Below are 21,087 nucleotides of genomic sequence, written 5' to 3' on the forward strand. Positions count from 1 at the left end.
AGATGGAGGGCTGAGGCTGTGGGGATAGTCACATAAATTGGCTGTGATTGACCTTTAGAAGTGGAGGGTTGGGCTGTCTGCACTAACGGTACGCTGGAACTTGTTGAGGAAAGCGTGGTTGCTTTTTCTGGTAAGGTTGAAACGCCTGGGTTTCCTTTGTCCCTTACCTTAGGTAGTCAGGTCTTGCCTCCTCTTAGCCGTAAGGCCCCAACGATCCTTAAGGCTCTGGTTCAACCTCGTAGCCTCTGACTGGACTTCCTTAACCATAGCTTCTGGGAAGAGATCTGCTCCCCAGATGCTAGACGAGAGTAACCTATTCGGTTCATGCCGGTGATGGTTGCCTCTTGTAGGACATGCTTCCTACAATTCGTCCGAGCAGTGGCAAACTCAAACATATCTGACTGTACCGTTTGAGTCAGGGCTTTGGTCATGAGCTTAAAATCGGTTCTGATCCATAAGCCATGGTAGCTAACCATCAGACATAGCCATAGAATTGATGGATCTGGCTAGTCGCGATTTTTGCGTCAAAATTCAGCCTGAATAAGGCTATCTGGGAGCCGCCTGGGTAGCTTTTCACCAAACTGCTCCATAGCACAGTCCGGTTGAGTTTGCCAGCTGAGAATGTGTTCGGCAAGTCTTCCCACAATTCTCCAACTGAGGGGAGCAACGGAGATGTGGGATCTGCTTCCTTCAACTGCGGTATAGGTTCCCCCTTCTTCTGGGCCGCTGGGATGGTCGACCTCGCGATCTTGGTTAGGAACGGGAGCGGGGTACTCTCATCCATTGTGAAAATGGTAAAGGGACTCTTAAATGGTTGTATCTTGGTGTTAGAACAATCCATGTCCTCTAAACACCTGAACCATTCTCTCTGAGCCTGGTCTCGTGAATAGAGGACTGTCTCCTTAGGTACCCTATCGTCCCGCACCATAGCCGAAGGCGTGAGCCTTGCGTAGCCTATGAACGGAGGCGGGTGGAGGTCTTCCGGGTAGAACTCGAAGTCCTCTATTCTTCGAGTCCCCAAATTCCGGTATAGAGATGAGACCGTCCTGGAAGGGGGACGTATGACGCTACTCTCCATGGGTTGTTCATAGAGAACTGAGGTAGTGAGTCATACGGAGGAAGTTGAGATCCACTTGTGATGGAAAGTGGAGGAGAGGCTAGAGGAGCTTCTCTCAGCCCGGCTATAATGGAGTCCTGGGAAGTAATCCTATCGACAGACGAGAGATCATTGTTCCATGCTACTCTTTAGGGACCCAACCAGGTCACCCACACCTGTTGCAACAGGCCAGCATTGGAGTCAAAGCCGGAGCTGCTGCGGAGGTTGGAGGGGAGGCTCTGAATCGGAACAACGGATAGCGGAACGGTGACTCTGCCGGAGTGCGAGATCTCTCTCTGGAGGATTTACTCCTCGAGGACTTAGAGCCGGAGCTAGAAGCCTTAGACCTGGCTGCTCCGGGATTCCCAGCCGGAGACTTACGGGAGGAGGATGAAGCCGAAGTCGTCTTCTTAGACGACGACGACGTCTTAGTCAAGGTCATCACTTTAGCCTTGACCTTAGGCTAACCGAAGCGTCAGGAGGAGAATGTATTTCGTCACCCGTAAAGCCTTGGAAGGATGGAGAGGTTGCAGGGGTAGAAGAAACAGTTACGCCCAAGTGGTGACCCTTGGGTGTCCACCTTACCTACCTCGGACCAACAGGTCGTCTATACCTACCATAGGTTCAACATTAATATCCAGGGTGTCGCGACATCCGTAGAGATATCCGGTCTTGATCAGTTAATGAGGTAGCCAGCGTTGTTGGATGAAGGCGATAGTCGGAGCCGCCTCTACCGGGTCGACGTATCCTGTCGCCTTGCTCGGGGAAGATTAATAATGCCAACCGCTTCTCCCAGGATGTAGGCTGTCCCTTGGCGGCGTTTTTCCAAAACCGCCGACCCAGGCCCGCAGGGTAGCCAGTGCGGTATCCCTTACTGCCGGCGCCTGGAAGAGAGGGCGTAGTTTAGATTTAAGAATCACTTAAAACTAAAACTTAAAGTATAACTTAAACTAAATGCCTTAAGTTAAAGTAATGATGAAAACTTAAGCACTAAAATAGAAGCGAGCAGCTACTGGAGATGGAATACTTACCCCTTCCAAAAGCTGGCTCACCAGATCGTAACATATGGTACACGTCTCATGGTACCAGACCTGGAGTCCCCGTGCGGAGTCGCGCATGGAGCATGGGACGGCAAACTTCGTGTCCACAAGGGTCCTGAAGTGTGGCGGAACATCCCGGATGCTCACAGTTGGTGGCCTGTAAGTGGGAAGACACATGAGTATCTTAAAAAAACATCACTTACAGTCTAAAGGACAGAAGAACTCGTGCATGCGGAGCTCGGAAAAAATTTGGGCATAACCCCTCCCTGCATCGCCTGAATAGGCTATAATCCCGAGAGATCCGGTAAGACATGTAAGGGAGGGGGGATGGTTTAAGGTACTTAAGATAAACTTATAGATAACTTAAACCTAACACACAAGCAAACCGGACTAAGTCCAGTGCGTAGCGGAGTGTAGTAACTCAGCAATACAGTAAGGTTAGCAGAGACCCACTGTATGCTCCGGTCCACCTACTGGGTGGACTAACAACTTTCCGCTGGATACCAGGACTCCGATCAGGAAGGAGCCCTAGTAAGGTGGGAAAGGGCGAGAAGACATACAGGCTCGAGCTAGCCCGGAGCCGACAATGGTAGCGCGAAGGGGATGGAAAGGCCCATTACCGTCTCCCCCCACTTCCGTACCACCCTCCGGCCTGGGACCTAGAAGCCGGAGAGGTCGAGACAGGTCTGGGCGTCTTGTCCCGACCCCTGACAGCCCCTCCGCCTGAGGGGAGAGAAGGGAGGGCCAGGGCTCGGGTTAATGCGGAGTCGAAGCAATGGGCAGACCGACCCACCCGCCCCGAACTCTATGGAAGAGCGGGAGGGGGGGGGGAAGAATGAGCTGGACAAGGCGTTTCTGGCTGTCCACGTGATTCACGAAGTTGACCACGAGGCGGTAAGGACCAAAAAAATACGACAAACTAAGGCCTAGGACAACCAACTGAATACATAGAGATGCTATCGGGAAGGCCATACCCTTGTAACCTTGAAAAGCGGTATGCGAAATAAGCCCACTGGGCCAAACCAAACTGGTATCAGGAGAGATGCTAATATGGGAATCAAACCGAAGCTGATGAGCGGTTAGTATAGGCTCAAAGAGCCAGGAACCTAGGCTGTGCCAGACCGCCTAACTAACCTAACTATAACAAAATAACAAACACAGTTATAAATAAATAAAATGAAAGAAAAGGAAAATAACATATAGCAGGAGAAAAAAATCCCAGGTAGTGTACGGACTAAACCCGGAAGGGGGGGGGACAAGTCTACCAACTCAAAGCTAGTCAGAGGCCGAATACTAAGAACCTGGACTAGGGTTGATGAAGAATGAAGCCTACAATAAAGGTAAAAAAGATAACCATGCATTGCATGACAAAACCTTGAGTAGACCCGTACCCTAAGTTAAAGCGGATTAACTAATATAGAGCGTTATCTAAATAAGGGGTGATGTTGCTAACGGTATGGGTAAGACCAATAAACCTAACCCACCACGAGGTCAGAAGCCATGCTGCCATGCTTCCGACCCCGAGATCGTATTTTTGCCCTTCCTCAAAAAACGGCAAATACTGGTCTCAGGGCCGGAAAAAAACCGAAAAAACCTAACCTTAACGTAAATACTGAGTACTTAACTTTAGTCTGCTGCGATAGCTGCACGCTCCATAATAGAAAATCAATGAAAGGGCCAAAAACAAAAACACAGGAGAAAGAAAAAATATCACCAAAACCGACTTCGTGTGCGCTAACTTGAAAGGATTGGACCCACCAGAGGCGCAGGCAGTCGGCCAAGCACTGGGATGGAGTAGTAGTCGTACGAGCTGCTCCGAACTCTGTGGGTCGGTCTCCCCTTCTTGGAGGGCGTTTTTGTAGTGGGAGATTTCTATTGGCATTTGGCTCTGTGGTAGTTGGTCTCACTCGCCTTAGTGTTCATACCGAACCCACCTCCTTGGAGGGTTGTGAGCGAAGTCAGTTATACTGACCTTTTTTCTTTGTTTTAATTTTGATTTTTCTTCTGGTATGTTTGTTAGTCCATTTACCCTAAAAAGAAATAATAGATTTAAAGGGATATTTCGCTTGGCGACACGAGCCAAGTCGCCCAAAAGAATAGATTTTTTTCCTTAGGTCAAAATCCCTTTATTAAAACCTTCTTGTGAACACTATAAAAAGCACAAATGTACCTACACTTAATTCCTTAAGGTTAGATTTTACACTAAACACTATTACACTGTATACTATAGTATATTACGCTAATCCTTTGGTAGATCCTGGAGTAACACCTAAAATCCCAGTCTGGGTAGCCTTCTGGAAGGTAAAAGTATAACACAATTAGTACAAAATACTACACAAAGTCCTGCTGCAATAATGTAAACTTAATAGATATCAAGTAGTTAAAGAGTTTAATGTATGTTAATTAATTCCTTAACTTTTTAGTTTATAAGTTCCTTACTTTGAGGGTATATCAAGAGTAAAAAGTTAATGGTATGTGAATTAAAGTTCCATTAACTTTTAGTTTATAGTTTGTCGTGCTATTGTAACCCTGGATGCGACCAAAGTCTTATGTGGCCCGCCATAGCCTTACAATCATTCAGGGGGTTTCTGGAATGTACAAAAAATAATTAGGTATATGTCAGTAAGTACTCTATGCAATAGTAAGTTACATACAGTAAATATGCACCCATTACAGTGGTTTGTAATATCACATATATACCAAATGTATAAAACTTAGTTAATGTATGTTAATTAATTCCTTAACTTTTAAGTTTGAAAGTTGTCGTTGCTATTGTTAACCCTGGATGGCACAAAGTCTTATGTGGTCCCCATAGCCTACATCATTCCAGGGGGTTCTGGAATTTTGTAACAAAAACAAATAATTAGTATGTCAGTAAGTACTCTATGGCATAGTAAGTTACATACAGTAATATCAACTTGATACGTATTGCATGTTGTAAATGATTGGTTCTACACCCCGCCCTGTTCAGCAGGGAGTGTAACAGTAATGTATGTTACGTACTAATTCCATGATGGGACCTTGTGATCACTTATCCCATGTGCGAGAATCTTGGCGTCCACTTTTTTTTTAAGTATAAAACAACTTACTTAATGTATGTTTACTACTATGTTATAATTCCATTACCTTTTAGTACCAGTAGTAGTTTACAGGTTTGGTCGTTGCTATGTTTGAGTGTAGTAACCCTGGGCACAAGTTTTTATGTGGGCCCCATAGCCGCGCATCATGGAGGGGGTTCCTGGTTTTTCTGGAATGTACCAAAAAAGTATCCAAAGTTAAGTCCATGTATTTGTTTTTAGGTTAAGTTAACATTACAGTAACCAAACCATACGTACAGTGGTTTTATAACATGTATGAATGTCAAAATAATCAAACTTGGTTGGAAATTCCTGTAAAATAAAACAAAGTTATGTACGTATGTAATACTACTGGTATGTTAAAAACCAACCTTACTGTTCATCACTTTGTTACACGTACATTGTTACCATTTGATACGTATACTTTCCTGGAAGGGTTTTTTCCATTCAAAAATGGTGCTTTCTACCTTGTAGTTCTCCCTTGGCATGGCAAACACTTGTAGAACTAACATTTATTGTTACGGTAACAAACCTGGAGTTGACATCGTTTTGTAAAAATAAATGTTGGTTCTGGAAGGAAAAACAGTAACAAAATTAGTGTACAAAATATACACTACAGAAAAGTTGTGAATGCAATATGTTAATTTACTGTTAGATTGATGTCAAGAGTACTAAAACGAGTTTAATGTATGTTAATTTAATTCCCTTACTTTTAGTTTAAAGGTTGTCGTTCAATGTTAACCCTGGATGGACAAAGTCTTTATTATGTGGCCCATAGCCTACATCATTCAGGGGACTCTGGAATTGTACAAAAAAAATAATTTTGTTTGTCAGTAAGTTCCTCTTTATGCAAAGAGTAAGTTTAACCATACAGGTAACTATGCAAACCATACAGTGGTTTAATATTTAATATCCGAACCTATAACATGTCGTTATAAAAATTTTAATTTAAGAAACTTCCTTAGCAATAACTTACCAAACTTTTATTTAGTGAGTCTCAAAAGCTGTTACCTAGGTTGTTGGCTTTTTTTTTTCGGGCGATGGAGGGGATTAGGGGTGGAGTGTAGAGCATTCATGATAAATGGATGCATTCCAAACCTAACCTTTCAGTGTGCTTTATTCACAGAATAACAGCTAGGATGATGGGTCAGTTGGAATGAAGAATTAACTATTTAAAGGACAGTATGTAAGCCACTTAGGTTGTAACAAAATTTATTGGTTACAGTATGCAAACATTAAAACCAACAACTGAGGAACTTCCTTTACCTTCAGCAAACTGAAGACATTGTAAGGCTATGTAGAGGTCTGGTTTATGTAAGTCACAGGGTGCAATGCCAGTCTGGAATGCAGATGAATAATGTAATACGTATGATTATAGTATGTATGTTACCGTAATAAACAGGGGTGGATTTTACATTTATGTAATAATAAACCAAACATTAATAAAAAAAAATGGTCCTTACCAAATTCACTAGTGGTTGGCTTGCTTACTGGGATGGCCAATATGGTACATGAAGTGGGGTGGTCTGGGACTATGGGAGTGGGATGGGCATGGTGCTTGGGGAGTCTGGAATGATAAAAAATATATAAAAATTCATAGTTACTACTACTGTAACTACTGCCCAACATGTTTATTACTGTTTGACCATATGTAGTGGTGTAATACCGTATGTACAATATAAAAAATGAAGAAGTTCTTTTACCTGAATGGAATGGGCATGAGGTGGATACTACCTCGTATCCAACTGAATTTGGGTCTTCTGGAGGAGGTGGATGCTCGTATCAACTGATGATGGGAAACATCTAGATGGATGGAAGAATGATAGGGTTAACATAAATAATTATTAAGGTAAGGGGATTGTAATTGTAGCCATCTTGTTACCACTTTTAATAAAATTTCTATTAGCCAAGAATTTATGAAACATTTTATACAAATTTTGTTTAAGGATTTCCTTACCTGATGAATAGGGTGGAGGCCATCAAAACCACATGGAGGAGGCTCCAGGGTCATCTGGGTCGCTGTCACTATCAAAGGGGTCTGAAATGCAAAAAAAAAAAATAATAAGGTTATGCAACATCAAACCAAATTGTAACCAACTATGGGTAAGTTAGTGTAGCGTATTTGTTGGTTGGGTGGGTTAAAACAATTTTTCCAACCACATGAAATGAGAAAAATGAAATTGCTTACCTGATTGTACCACGTACAGGTGGACGGGCTGCTACCATAGGGGTCCAGGTACAGGGGGTATCTGGAACTGTCACAGGTCAGTACTACGAGGGGGATCTGGAACTGTCAAACAGTAGTACAGGGGGATCTTGGAACTGTCACCAATTCTGCAATAAAAATTAAAAACAAATGATGAAAATTAAGTGAAGTTACAATTTACTCTAACATTTAGTATATGTTACATTAAAAGAAAAATTTAACACATTTTAAAATAATACACTGAAATTGTAAACAACATCAAACTTAGTAAAAACAACAGTCATGTGAAAGAAAGGTTTGTCAAGGCCTGGACTGCACACTTCTCTTCGTTCTGCTTCTCCTTCAGGGTTCTCCTTGTAGGAAAGTTACTAAGTCTCACACATTCCCACGTTTTTTTTATTTGTCAAACCTGGCAACGTTAGGGTCCTTTCTGCCTCAAAAGAAGAACCAAGGCTCTTCTCCAGATGAGTGAAAACCCTGCTGACAACAAGCCTTTCCACAGTTAATGACCCTGGGCTTTTGGCTCTGGTTGCCGCCGCCTCGTTCCTCAAATTCATTTGCTGTTCAAGTTTCAAGTAAGGTCCTCATGCAGACAATTTCCTCTCCATGGAAGACCAAGCAGCTCTGTTACATCATCAGGTTCAAGATCTCGTTTCCAGCCTCTTGCTTAGCCCTAACGATCGTTCCTCGGTCACAGTCTCGACGTCTTCTGACCTGGGTCAAAGCCTTCAAAACTGGGTGCACAAAAACTGTGGACACCAGTTTTTTCTTCCTCCAGGCCCCCGTTTAAAGTGGTCGTCCTTCAACCTTCGTCCCCAAGCCAAGTTTGCAATTATTTTTTTCACTGCATTCAGCAATGTTGTAAGCCCTTCCAGAACGTTGCTTCGTTGTCAACTCCTTGTTAGCTTTCTATGGCCCTCAAAGCAAAACGTCATGGTCCTTCTAAGGGTAGTAAGCCTTGAAATTAGGCTAATTGTGTGCTCCCCTGGGTCCATTCGGGCTGTAAATGCAGCGATGTGGATATTGGGGGTGGGAGGTACACCCACCTTCACATTAGGGTTGCCATGTCCGCTCAAAAATTTGAAGGGTGAACCAGGGGCAATTGTCCCAGGACTAAGAGGGCCCTTAAAAGGCAGGACCCTTCTTCGAAGTCAAAAATACCGTTCCACTGACTGGCACGCAATGGTCATGAACCAATCTTCGAAAGAACCATCAAGGTTAAACCCAAAGCCTTCTTGTTTAGCTTTCCCAAATTCACAGGGTGAAGTTGACTTTCTTGAAAATGCCCTTGAAACCGTCCCTTGTGGAGGTTCTCGGTCCAAATACCACAGCAAGGGCTTCAGTTTCAAATCGCCCACTTGCATTGGCCCCCAAAAACCAGCAAAGTTCCAGTCGCTCCTTTTCCAGGCTTTTATATGGCCAGGGTGCTGACTTCATCCCATCCTTGGAAAGGGTACGTTCAATTTGGCATTCTTTTCCCAAAAATAATCCAGTCTCTCCACATTAAAGGACTTGGTCAGCCGTGTAACCACCATCCTTAATTATCTCAGCCAAAACCACCTGGAAAACTTTATAGGGGGCTGCTTTCGCTATCAGCACTATCCAGCTTCACCTTTGCAGCTTCACATTATGCAAATTTGCACGAGCCTTAAAACGGTTTAAAACCAAACCTCTACTCCGCAGGAAAATTTCACCCCCACCGGCACTGGCCCTTCGCCAAACGTTTTTCACATACTGCCCTCCATGCAAGCTCTCTAGCCTTACTCCTGGGATCACACTTAAGCTCACCGGAAAACAACGTCGCTTGGGTTCTGGTGGTACTCCAGCCAGATCCATGAGCCAATTTCCTCCATTTGTCAACAATGCTGCGGGCTGGCTACGTTGCTTCTCGTTTGATCACCGTTGAACTTTCATCGGACGCAGCATCCATTAACGTGCTTCAGGATACGTTCCTTGTCCTTCACAATGGTTACCACCGTGGTCCTGCTCAAGCCTAAAGAACGAACCTATTTGGCGGTAGTTAGTTTCTCCCTTCTCCGAACGCTTCACACGTCATATTTCTTACCTCCATCGTGATGACCTTCCTCTTCTGGAATGAAACTATCAGTCGGAGGAAGGAAAGTACTTTGGTGTTTAGGAGCCATTGTAAACTTTTTGCGAAAAAATTGGCAAAGGGAATTTCAGCAAACGTCCTTACTAGCCACACAACCGACTGAACTTGCAGGCAGAGGACTCTATTGAAGTGGCGTCCTTTCCGTATTGTTACGCTCAGTGTCCTCGACCGTCGAGGTCGTTGTTCCGGTCAAGTTTACCAATTTACCAGTTTCGTTTAATAGCGTTAATTAACTTTATGCACCTCCGCTCAAAAAACTAGTTCTGCTATGAAGGTATCGTTAAAAGAAATCATTTTAACAAAACGTCGTAACCTTTGGAATTTGCGTTGTAATCTAACCAGAAAACTTAGTTTTTTTTATTAATCATGTACTGGAAAACAAGCAAATGATTTTTTCATTATTTGCGCTTTTTGGGGACGTTTGTTTTAAACTGCGCATTCCCAAGTCTAGTGTATTCATTCCGCCCGCCAAACTAGTTCCGTATATGCGGCGTCACTAAAAAAATTCAAAAAACTTTTTTTTAATAAAAAAAAAAAGCCAAAAAAAAAAAAAAAAGTGTCGAAAAATCATCATAACCCTCAAAATTTTTATTTTGGTTGTTAATGTCAACGCAAAAAGAAAAAATTCTTTTTTAATTATATAACTGTGCTAAACTATAAAGGAATTTTTATCATCGCCATGCATTTTTTAAAAGCCGTCGTTACTCTGGATCGTCGGAAAGCGTCTGCGTCGTGAACCTCGGAACAAGCGTCGTAACCCAGGACGGCTTTTTCCATTGAAAATATTTAAGAAAAAGCGTCGTAACCTCGGAACATCGTAAGCCGGAACCCCTCCCCCCCTTCATCGTAAGCCGGGGGGACCGCCTCGATATATATATATTATATATTATATCTTATTATATATGTAATATATTATATTATATTATATATATATATATATAGGCAGTACCCCGGGTTGTTACGGACGGGGGTTCCGTTCTTGAGACGCGTTTGTAAACCCAAAAAATCATTGTAAGCCAGAACATTTATAAAAAATACTAAGAAAAAGACCTTACTTTTGAATCAGCTTCGCCCACGTTGTATCCCTCGAAGTCTTGGGTTGGGAATGACACCATCCAGGCAGGTTTCTCCACGAAGAATTTAATAGGGTTCGCCTGCGAAACCTCCTGCCAAGCTTGATTGGATGAGTCGGATTGCATATGACGGATATCGAAAATGCTCCTTTTTTTCCAAAATTCACACAAGGAGGCTTGGGTTTTTGGTTACAGGTGATGTCTCCAAAACATCCTTCTTGAATTTGTATAAGCCTTCTTAAAGTTTAAAAGAGTTCGATATCAACTTGCTGGTCCATGGGCTTGAGGAGAAGGGGGGTGGTGTTCGGCCAGAAGATAAAGAAACTTTATAAAAAGAAATACAAAGCCCTTTAATAAGGAATTTATCTTCCTCAAGGCCAGGCCAATAGGGTGAGCAGGGGACATTGTCCAACAATAGCAGACATTTCAGAGGGAGGTGCTTCTCTTCCAAGAATTTCTTCACTGTCGAGCCAAAACAGATTTAGCCACTAAGTGAACAAAAGTCTCGTTACCCAGGCTTTCGCATTAGCCCTCCACATCACTGGAAGCTTCTCCTTTAGCACTTTGTGGGCCTAGAAGGCTTGAGGAGTCTCTGAATGTACACAAGTAGGGGCTTGACCTTACAATCCCCACTGGCGTTGGAACAAAGTGCGAGCGTAAGCCTGTCTTTCATAGGCTTATGCCTGGGTAGCTTCTTCTCTTCCTCCGTGATGTACGTCCGATGAGGCATTTTTTTCCAAAAAAGGCCCGTCTCGTCACAGTTGAAGACTTGCTGAGAACTGTAGCCTTCCTTGATCGTCATCTCGTTGAACATCTTAATAAAGGCTTCGGCTGCTTTCGTGTCCAAGCTGGCAGCCTCCCCATGCCGCACCACCGAATGGATGCCAGTCCGTTTACAGAATTTATCAAACCACCCACAAGAATCCTTGAAGCCTGGGGCCTGGGGTTGGTGTCAATGTCCCTTCTCCTGCGTTGTCTTTGGCCTGGGCAATCAGATCACCGAAAATAGTGCTGAAAAACTGTGGCAGATTGCTGTCTCAGTTATCGTATCGCCAGCGATTTCTTTGTCTTTAATCCATACAAGAAGCAGCCTCTCCGTCTCATCATGTACTTGGCTCCTCTTGTTGGACAAAATAGTCACGCCCTTGGAAGGTGTAGCTGTTTGATGGCTTCCTTCTGCTTAAGGATGGTGCCTATTGTCGACGGATTTCAGCTGTATTCCTTAGTGATCACACTTAACCACATGCCAGCTTCTTACTTCTTAATTATCTCCATCTTCGTCTCCATAGAAAGCATCCTCCTCTTTCTGTGAACTTCAGCAACATTGTTTGGACCCATGGCTAATTATGTTAATTAATTTCACACTCAACATGATAAAGTATACGCACAATAGAAAGCGAAATCACTAACAGTAATTTACGTTAACTAACGAAATACGTATATGTGAACGAACGAATTCTGCGTGCATACGATAACGCTGTTGCGACAAAGTGGCCGAATGACGCCTTTACGTAGAGGCATGATGGGATAGATGCTGACCAATAGGAGAGCAGGATCTAATGGCGGTGACTAGCATCAGGAACCAATGGGAGAGCGGGAGGATGATGGCGAGTCTATTGAGATAGCGGCGCGCGAGTTTTAAATTGTTCTCGGTGGTCCGGGCTAATCTCGGATTTTACAGTACACCCTTTCGTACCTGAATTATTTTCATATACCGAAGCAAAAAAATCTTCGTTTTTGCTTTTGTAACTTGGATTTTTCGTAAGTAGGGACTTTCACATGTCAAGGTTCCACTGTAATAATTTTATTACAGGTAAACAAGGGCTTATAAACATTGGTGCGGACGGATATGTACAGTGGTCCCCCCGTATTTGCAGGGAATACATACGAGACCCCCCCCCCCCCCCCCCCCCCCCCCCCCCCACCCCCCCCCCCCCCCGCAAATGTTTAGAATCCGTGAATAGTTGGAACCCCAATAAAAATACTGAAAACAGCCTATTTTGGTAGGTATGACTCAAGAAAACCCCACTTAAAATTTTAATGCTTGTTTTTTTAATAGTTTTATCACAAAAAGTGCTTTCTATGATGAAATTGACAAAAAAACCCAGGAATTTGTGGATATTTCTCATAGAAAAATACTGTGAATAGGCAAATTTCGTACGATTAATGGATAGATATGGTCCAGAGAAAAATCTGCGAATCCATGAGTCTGTGAATCGGGAGAACGCAAATATGAGGGCCCCACTGTAGTGCCCAACCCGCACTGAGAGAAAACTGACTCTGGGCCAGCCGATTTGTGTTTCTACAATACATTCATGAATATAATTAGTTACATTTGTCAAAGATACATGAGTAATATGTTGGTGGCAAGGCCAGAGAATGCTCTGTACAATGGAATAAGGTATAACTTGGCTAGATCAATTATTTACATGAATTTGTGGGAAAAGCATTGTCCTTATAAATACCCCCCCCCCCCCCAAGACAATAATTATGATAATTGGAAAACATCATGGCAGCTATTCATGATAGCATATCGGAGGGCGGAGGCAATCCCGAGTCTGTGACACCAGCTGTTTTGGGAGGCTCTCGACCTCTGCATCTTCTAGTGGGCCGGGTAGCAGGATGCCTCCCCTGGAACAGTCCTTTGTTGGGGGGGGGAGGGGGGGGGCGGTTCGACTGTCACCTTTTGGTGGCTGCGATGCTGTTTGGGTGGCTCAGGAACCTCAGGAGAAGATCTGTTTTGCGGAGGCACCCTGGGACATCTGCCAGGTTCCTCTATGGTGTTTGTCCTCGTCCAGCAGGAAAGTGGGCTTCAGCCTGTCTACAGAGACCCAATCCTTGTAACTTTGTATTAGGATAAGATACACCTTGTCCGTGCGGCAGAGGATGTGGTAGGGGCCTCGGTAGGGTCTTGCCAGAGGTGGGTGGTGGCCGTTTTGGGCAAAAACGTTCCCGCAGGATGATAGGGCTTTGGGCTGTTGGAAACGTTTTGTCCTGTCGGAGAAAACTCTTGAGGCAGAGCGTGAATTTTCTGGCATTCTCCAGAAGTGTCACAATTGAAATGTCCCTGTGTGAGAGGATGTCGATCACATTGAAAACCATCTTTTTGCGGGAGGCTGGAATCAACAGGCGGGGGCAGCCGGTGCTGATATCACAGAGGAGTGTTGTGCTTGAGGGTCACTGTGGATGTTCCGACATAAGCCCCAGCATCATTTTGGAACAACTGCTATTAAGTCACTGAAATATCCATATCAGTGTAATTCTATGCATTTTAAGATTAAAGATCACATTTCTGTTTTACATACAAAAATTTATGAATTTAGGGAATGCAGGGGTTCAGTTTGTATTTGTGTATTGTTTTAAGTCTGTAGGTGAACTATTTAAAGGTTAAGCTTTTAAAGGCTCTTGTATAGCTAATGCACTTTACTGTTGCTTGTCTTCAGTTTGTTGTAACCATAGCTTCATTTGTATGTAATATCTTAAATATTATTTATTCTTCACAGGTGCCATTACTCCAGGAGGATTAGGTTCTAGTAGTTCAGGAACTGTTAAACAACATGATCCCAGCATAGATTTAGAACTAGATGTCCGAGTTTGCATCAGTTCTGGAATGTGCAATTTGTACACACGCTGCATTTCAAGAGACGAAGAAAAGAGGTATGTTTAGATTTGACAGTGCATTTCTTAGGATTCCTCACTTTATTGATAAAGATGTCATTCTAAGTATTCTTATGTGTTATTATATTAGCAGTATGGGCAAAGGAAGTATCATGATATGATTCCACTACCATTTGCTATAGCATGTCCAGTAGTCGGATTTTCTTCTTAATATATTTTATCTTGGTTTATAGAATTAAAAGTTTTCAAAAATGACAACTGCAATTTTTTTAATTAATAGAATGAAGAAGGAAAGGAGCTTCTCAGGTGGCATATCTGATACTCCTGGTAGTCCTGGATCTGTCCGTAAGAAAAATGAAGGTCGGCCAAACATATCCACAGGAAAGTTAAGAGCTCCACCACCTCCATCACTTTCTGTTGCAGCAGATACTGTGTTTTACATTCCAGGCCTAGATGTCAAGGTAATATGATAAATATAAAACCTATTTTAATTTAAGTTTTAGTTAAAATAAAGTACAGTACCCCCCCCCCCCCCCATTTATGTTTCCAGTTTTGAGGCTTCACCTATTCACAGATTTTTCTGTGGAATATTATCCACATTATTTGAGCAACGTTTGCCTGTATGTGGCATTTTGTTTAGAGAAATATATACTAATTACTGTGTTTTCATATAATTTTTGTGATTAAATGCATTTTTTGTAATAAAACTATTAAAATACTCAGGTTAAATGTTTTTAGTTTTTTTTACTATTTTTTTTACCAATCAAAATAGGCAGTTATAAGCATTTTTAGAGGGGTGTCAAGTATGTATACGTGAATTTTAGCTATATGTGGATGTTGTGGTACGCATTCCCTGTGAATCCTGGTGGTTGACTGTATATTATAATGTAATAATGATAAAATACAAAGCCTAAATTTATTACATCAAAATCTGAGTTAAAAGTGCAAGGTTTTTGTGATAGACTAGCATCTGATTTACTAAGCTCTGGACTACTAGGCAGTGATATTATAGGCTAGACTGACGGATGGCAATTGAATGAATATTCTGTTGAGGAAAATAGTGGCCACTGCAAGGAAAAATGGGTTGTTCAGTCTCTCCCTATGCCTTATATTTTCTAGAAAATGAGCAGCCTGCTGCATTCCTCACTTGCTTCGTAAAGTGATTCAGTGGTTCCACACCTCAATATTACTACTCCATTGATTGTCAAGACTGTCTGCTTGCCTTAATTATTTGCCCTTAAGTTTCACGTTTTGCTCTCTAAGTCCCAAGGGGGCTAGATTTAATTATGGCCATGATTTTATTCTGCTAATCAAAGATTAGGGCAAAGATAACGTTAAAGATCTCTGCACATTACATGGCAGTACTTTGTCAACATCTTCAATACTGAAAATACGCTACTAGACCTACAGTTGAGCTTTATAGCTACCCTTTGCAAGGAAGAAACAACTTTGGGTTTTAAAACAATTCAAACCCCTTCTGACCAGATCCATGGACTAACTCCATTAGGACATCATACTGTGTATGAATGGTTCAAACTCCAGTCACATTTCCCATAAGCTTAAGTAACCATTTAGTATATCTTTTGAATCAGATGTTCTGGAAGTTTTACATAGACCAAGTCTGCTCTTCTCAGGGCCACTTTCCTTTGTTGGCAAGGGAATCAGATGAAACAGAAACAACAAGTTCTTCATATCTAGCTCTTTCAGTATGGGCAGCTTCAGAACAGACTCCTACAAGAAGTTGTGCAGGTTAGAGTGGCTCCTCATTGCTGTCATTGGGTTCTTGCACAGATACGGGTCAATGTTTGTTGTTCATCCTTTCCTTTGGTTATGCATCAATGCTGAATGTACTTCATGTATTGTCTGCTCACAAATGTCATGATGAAGATTGGAGGTTGTGACCTCATATTGTCTCTCCAAGTTGCTGTTCTTGAAAAAGCTAAACTGGCAGCATGCCTCAGACCCCATAGATCATAACCTCTTTCTAGAGAAACTTTCAGGCATTGGGAAAAATGGGTTGTTCAGTCTCTCTCACCATGAGAGAGACTGAACAACCCATTGTCCATACACGGAACAAACCTTCAGTCTTAACAATAAAATAAAACTTCTAGTGCCAGCTGGAAGCCAGTTAAAAACAAAGATTTTAAGTGCAAGAAATCTGTGGCATCTGGCATCTGATGTGTAGCTGAGGTAGGGCACATCGAGAAAGTGCACTTGAATCTAGTGATGCATCAGTCTTTCTTTGACCACCTTGGAGAGTGGACCTTCGCTTTGCTGTCCCCCAAGCCATTTTTTTTTTTACCTAAACCCATGGTTTGTTACATTTTTATACCAGCCCAGAAGACCCGTGAGCATCAGTGTTTTTAGACACCCTTCCAGGATTCCTGGGTTCGCGTTCCTCTGCTTCGCTTCAGCTGTTGTGTGTAATGCTGGTCCGTCTCACAAGGGGATATTGCCCCTTCAGGGAGAGAAGGCCAGCTACATTTTGTTCTTTAGCATTTTGCATGTTATTGAAGATATTTTGAAACATTTGTGTGAAGACATTGATTCTTTTCTCATTATTTTCATCTTGTTACACACTTTCTGGGAATGTGGTAATGTTTCATTCTTTCAGAGTTTGTGTGGTTCGCAAAGTTCGAGATGTTAGAGGTTTGTGTTACAGACAAGGTTTATATGCTAGAATTCGGCTTTCTATCATAGGAGTAATCCTGCACTTCCTCAAGACGAATTTTAATGGTGGACGATCGCCAATTGCGTTGACACTGTCTGCTTGCAGGTCCAGTCATGATTCCTGTCTCATCTTTTTCCCATCATTTTGCAGGGGGAGGGGTGTGAGTCGTACGGCCCACTTCCTTCCCTTTATTCTTACAAATAATGATTCTTTTCACCCTCAGGATACAAGATATCTTTTTCGAGGGATAGCATATTATTTGTTTCTTTACGGGGCCTACAGGTGTCAACCCTGCTTCTTGCCTTGAAGTCTGGCAGCAGTGGCATCCACTCAGAACTTGAGAGCCCCTTGCTTTGCTTCCCCTTAACAGAGATGCCATTTCACTTAATTTGGTATTCTTATTGGCGCTGTGAAGAAACGGAGTTTGGAACCCAGTCAGTCCTGTTGGTGGTGTGTTCCTTGTAATGCTCAGAGCCCCTTTTTGCTGACCAATGATCGGGCGGCTCTTCTGATGTGTGGATATCGTCTCCCTCTGATGTTTCATCATCCAATGATGTTCGACTTGGAACTCCCTTTTATTATTTGAAATAAATTATTGTTCACATTTTTTTCTCTTAAGAGTAGTATGCTGTGTGGCGTCATGGATGGGCCTGTGATGTCATGCTTTCTTGACAGCTTAGTTTTGTTGGCCTCTGTGTTCAAGTGAAGGGCAATTCGTCTTCGGCTTCCTTCGGCAATGGATTTTCTTGGTAAATTCTTTGCTTTTCTGTATGTGTGCGTGTACTGGGAAGGCCCTTCAGTTGCTGTAGGAGACAAAACAGGACCTTTTCACCATCTTTGCTGTCAATGAGGCCTGTCTCCAGCTGTCAGTCGGAATGTCACAACACTCCCAACACTCCTCCACCTATGACATCTCTGGTGATGTCTCTCCCTCCGCCTGTTGCTGTGTCATCACTCCCAGCCTTGTCTATGATGTCATCACAGTTGGTTATCAGCCCATTAGAGGTGTTCTTTCAAGAGATTGGCTGGATTCTGTGTTTAGTAGGAGGTGTCCCGGCGTTTCAGGTGAGAACCTTCGTAAACCAAGGGCTCCTCCTCCCTCCTCCTCCTCCTTCGTTCTTGTGTTGGATGGAGGATTTGGGACTTTGTTGATTCTTCAGAGAGTGAGAGAGGTGTTTCTCCATCTTCCCAGCATGAACACGACCCTCTCCTTCAAGTATGTGGATGTGTTCCAGTCTGATGATCCCTCGCATCAGAGCTGTCAGGATGGTTCTTTGTCTCCTTAGCCTGCTCGAGAGAGAGAGAGAGAGAGAGAGTTATCCTTAATTAGAAGAGTGAAATGGATAGATTTTTGTATTTCTTTAAAATACTATCACACAATGTGAATTTTGTAATTACAGTTTTATTATTATTATTATTATTATTATTATTATTATTATTATTATTATTATTATTATTATTATTATTATTATTATTATTATTATTATTATTATTATTATTATTTTAAAGTATTAAATCAAATAGTACATGTACTATAAAAATTCTCGAGTCTCAGTAAATGAGAGAGAGAGAGAGAGAGAGAGAGAGAGAGAGAGAGAGAGAGAGAGAGAGAGAGAGAGAGAGAGAGAGAGAGATTGCATGAATAACACTTGGTGGCAAACAACACAACAGCTCCTTACCCCTCCGTCCCATTACTTGATATGCTTGACCGTTTTAGTACCTGGAGTTTGAGAGAGAAGACTGGGATTTCCTTCATTCTTACATAATTTTTCAAATTTATAAACTAAAATCTTACTAATTTACTTTAGTATTTTCTTTAATGAATTGATGTTATTGCTTTCTACATTAGTATTAATATTTGAAAATATGAAATAAATTATTTATCATACAAAAAAAAAACATACGTCTCTGTAGGAGAGAGAAAGAATTATTATTTTTACTATGTGATATCATTTAATCTTATTAAATTTACTAATACAGTATTAATCAGTATTAGTATTTTAAAATTAGTAAATAATTTTTGTACCATAAAAAAGGGATTTTGACGAAGGAAAAATCTATTTCTGGGTGATTGGCTCGTGTCGCCCTATGAAAGGATCCTTAATATCATTCTTTCTAGGTAAAATTAATCTAAAATTACCAGAGAAAAACAAAATTTAAGAAAATGTCAGTAAAACTGACTCGCTCACTCTTAAAAAGAAGTGTCGGTATGGTAATAGGGCGAGTGGGAAACACTACCACGAGACATTCACCAATTAGAACTTCCAATCAGAATCCCCACAAGAGAGAGCTGATACCAACGGGCGATGCGGCCGCTACTACTACTGCTAGAGGACGCCACGGACAGCAGCGCCCCTAGCGGACATCCTTAATCTAAAAACATCTTGTCCTGCATGGGGGGGGGTAAACAATACAGGGGGGGTTTCATAGGGCGACACGGGCCAATCACCCAGAAATAGATTTTTCCTTCGTCAAAATCCCTTTTCTGGGCTCAGCTCGTGTCGGCCTATGAAAGAGTACCAGAGAAACAGACAAGATGGGAAAAAAGGACAAATGAAAAGCAGTTGTAAAACGAGGGATATAATATAAGTAAATCAATTACAGCATACAAACTAAGTACTTAAGCCTAACTTATTCTAAACAGTAACATAAAAGAACGTTAGTAATGTAAAGTACTTAAAATTACAGTAAAACATAGTAAATTATAATAATGCAGTGTAATATTAACAAAATAGATTTACTTAGCAAAATTATTTACAAAAATATCAAACACATTGTGTCTACCCTAGCATAAAAATAAGGGTAGGTACACTGAAGTACATTATCAGTACAAGTGTGGATGTCCCTAGCAAAAAAATAAGGGACAATCCACTAGTATGATTTCAGCGGCTAAGGCTAGGATATCCGAGTAGCATGGCGATAGGGTGAGGCATGTTGGATGAGGTAGGTAGAAAGGAGACCTGGATCTGTACTACGACTACTATACAGTATCAGGAGAAAACAATGTTTCCCGCTGCTACTGCTGAAAATTTTAAAGATTCCAAGGACTTTAGATAATGACGTTTAAAGACTGTCGGGGATTTCCATCCAGTATACTTTTTAAGATCCTCAAAGTTCATATGTTGAAAGTAATTAATTGAGGTGGCTACTCCCCTGATATCATGTGCTTTGGGAATGAATCAGGATTGGCTTGTTTAATGAAGTAAAGGATTTGTGTCTAATACCTTTTACTGACAAAGTACCACCTTTTTCTCTCATGAAGAGAGAACCTGAGGATCTTGAGGATGTACGAGATAGAAAGGCTCTTAAAGTTGATACTGGGCAGAGAGAAGGATCTTGGGGAAGTGGGATGACTTCCAAGGGGCCCACCTTGCAAGAGGATCCTCATTTTTAGCTAAAAAGCTACGATCCGGAGCAAGCAGAACTTCTCCTGAGGGGAGGAATTCCACATGACCCGCATCTCTGGAGAGAGCCGACAGTTCTGAAATTCTAGCTCCTGAAGCTAGGCTTAATAAGAATAATGTCTTTCTAAGAAGCATTATGAATGTACAAGACGAGTTGTCAGTATCTGAAGCTAGTTTGAGACATCATTTAAGAACCATGAAACTGCAGTAGGCCTTTGAGAAGGTCTAAGTCTAGCACAGGCTTTAGGAATAGACGTGAAATAAGATTCAGTCAGATCTATCTGAAAACCTAACTGAAAGATCTTCTTCAAAGCCGATTTATGAGTAGTAATAGTGCTAGCTGCTAAACCTTTTCAAACAAGGATCTGAAAAAGGATATAGCTAGATTTAACTGTCATGGTTGTAGTGTTTGATTCTTTCAGGAAGGATGCTAATTTTTTAACAGCTTGAGTCATATTGTCTAATGGTTGACTCTCTCTTATCTGATTCTAGGAAGAGAATTTTGTGGATCAATATTAGCATATTTATTAGCCGCAAACTTCATGAAGTCCTAAGTTAGGGTCTGAAGAATTCCTGAGGAAGCGAACACAGTCCTCATTTGTACTGATTGTGACAGCTTGGGATTGGGAATCCGTTGAGGTCGGAGACCCAATCCAGAAGAAGAGGATACCAGTTGCTCTTGGGCAGTCCGGTGCAATCAGAGTCTACTATTCCTTTGAAAGTCCTCAGCTTGCTTAAGACTTTCAAGAGAAGATTCACTGGAGGAAAAACATAAATTTTTCTCCACTG

The 21,087-nt window shown here is 42.0% G+C and overlaps 1 protein-coding gene across 5 annotated transcripts in view; it reads left to right on the plus strand.

The window, feature by feature from the left end:
* The window catches only part of LOC135216295 (bridge-like lipid transfer protein family member 1), a 344,268-nt gene that overhangs the window by 75,180 nt on the left and 248,001 nt on the right, over nucleotides 1-21,087 (plus strand). For all 5 annotated transcript variants that reach the window (XM_064251461.1, XM_064251462.1, XM_064251464.1 and 2 more), the window contains 2 exons: nucleotides 14,109-14,262; nucleotides 14,504-14,684. In XM_064251461.1, the coding sequence (XP_064107531.1) occupies nucleotides 14,109-14,262; nucleotides 14,504-14,684 (335 nt within the window). The remainder of the gene's footprint in view (nucleotides 1-14,108; nucleotides 14,263-14,503; nucleotides 14,685-21,087) is intronic.

This window comes from Macrobrachium nipponense, chromosome 6 (assembly GCF_015104395.2).
Source record: "Macrobrachium nipponense isolate FS-2020 chromosome 6, ASM1510439v2, whole genome shotgun sequence".
Classification (NCBI taxonomy): domain Eukaryota; kingdom Metazoa; phylum Arthropoda; class Malacostraca; order Decapoda; family Palaemonidae; genus Macrobrachium; species Macrobrachium nipponense.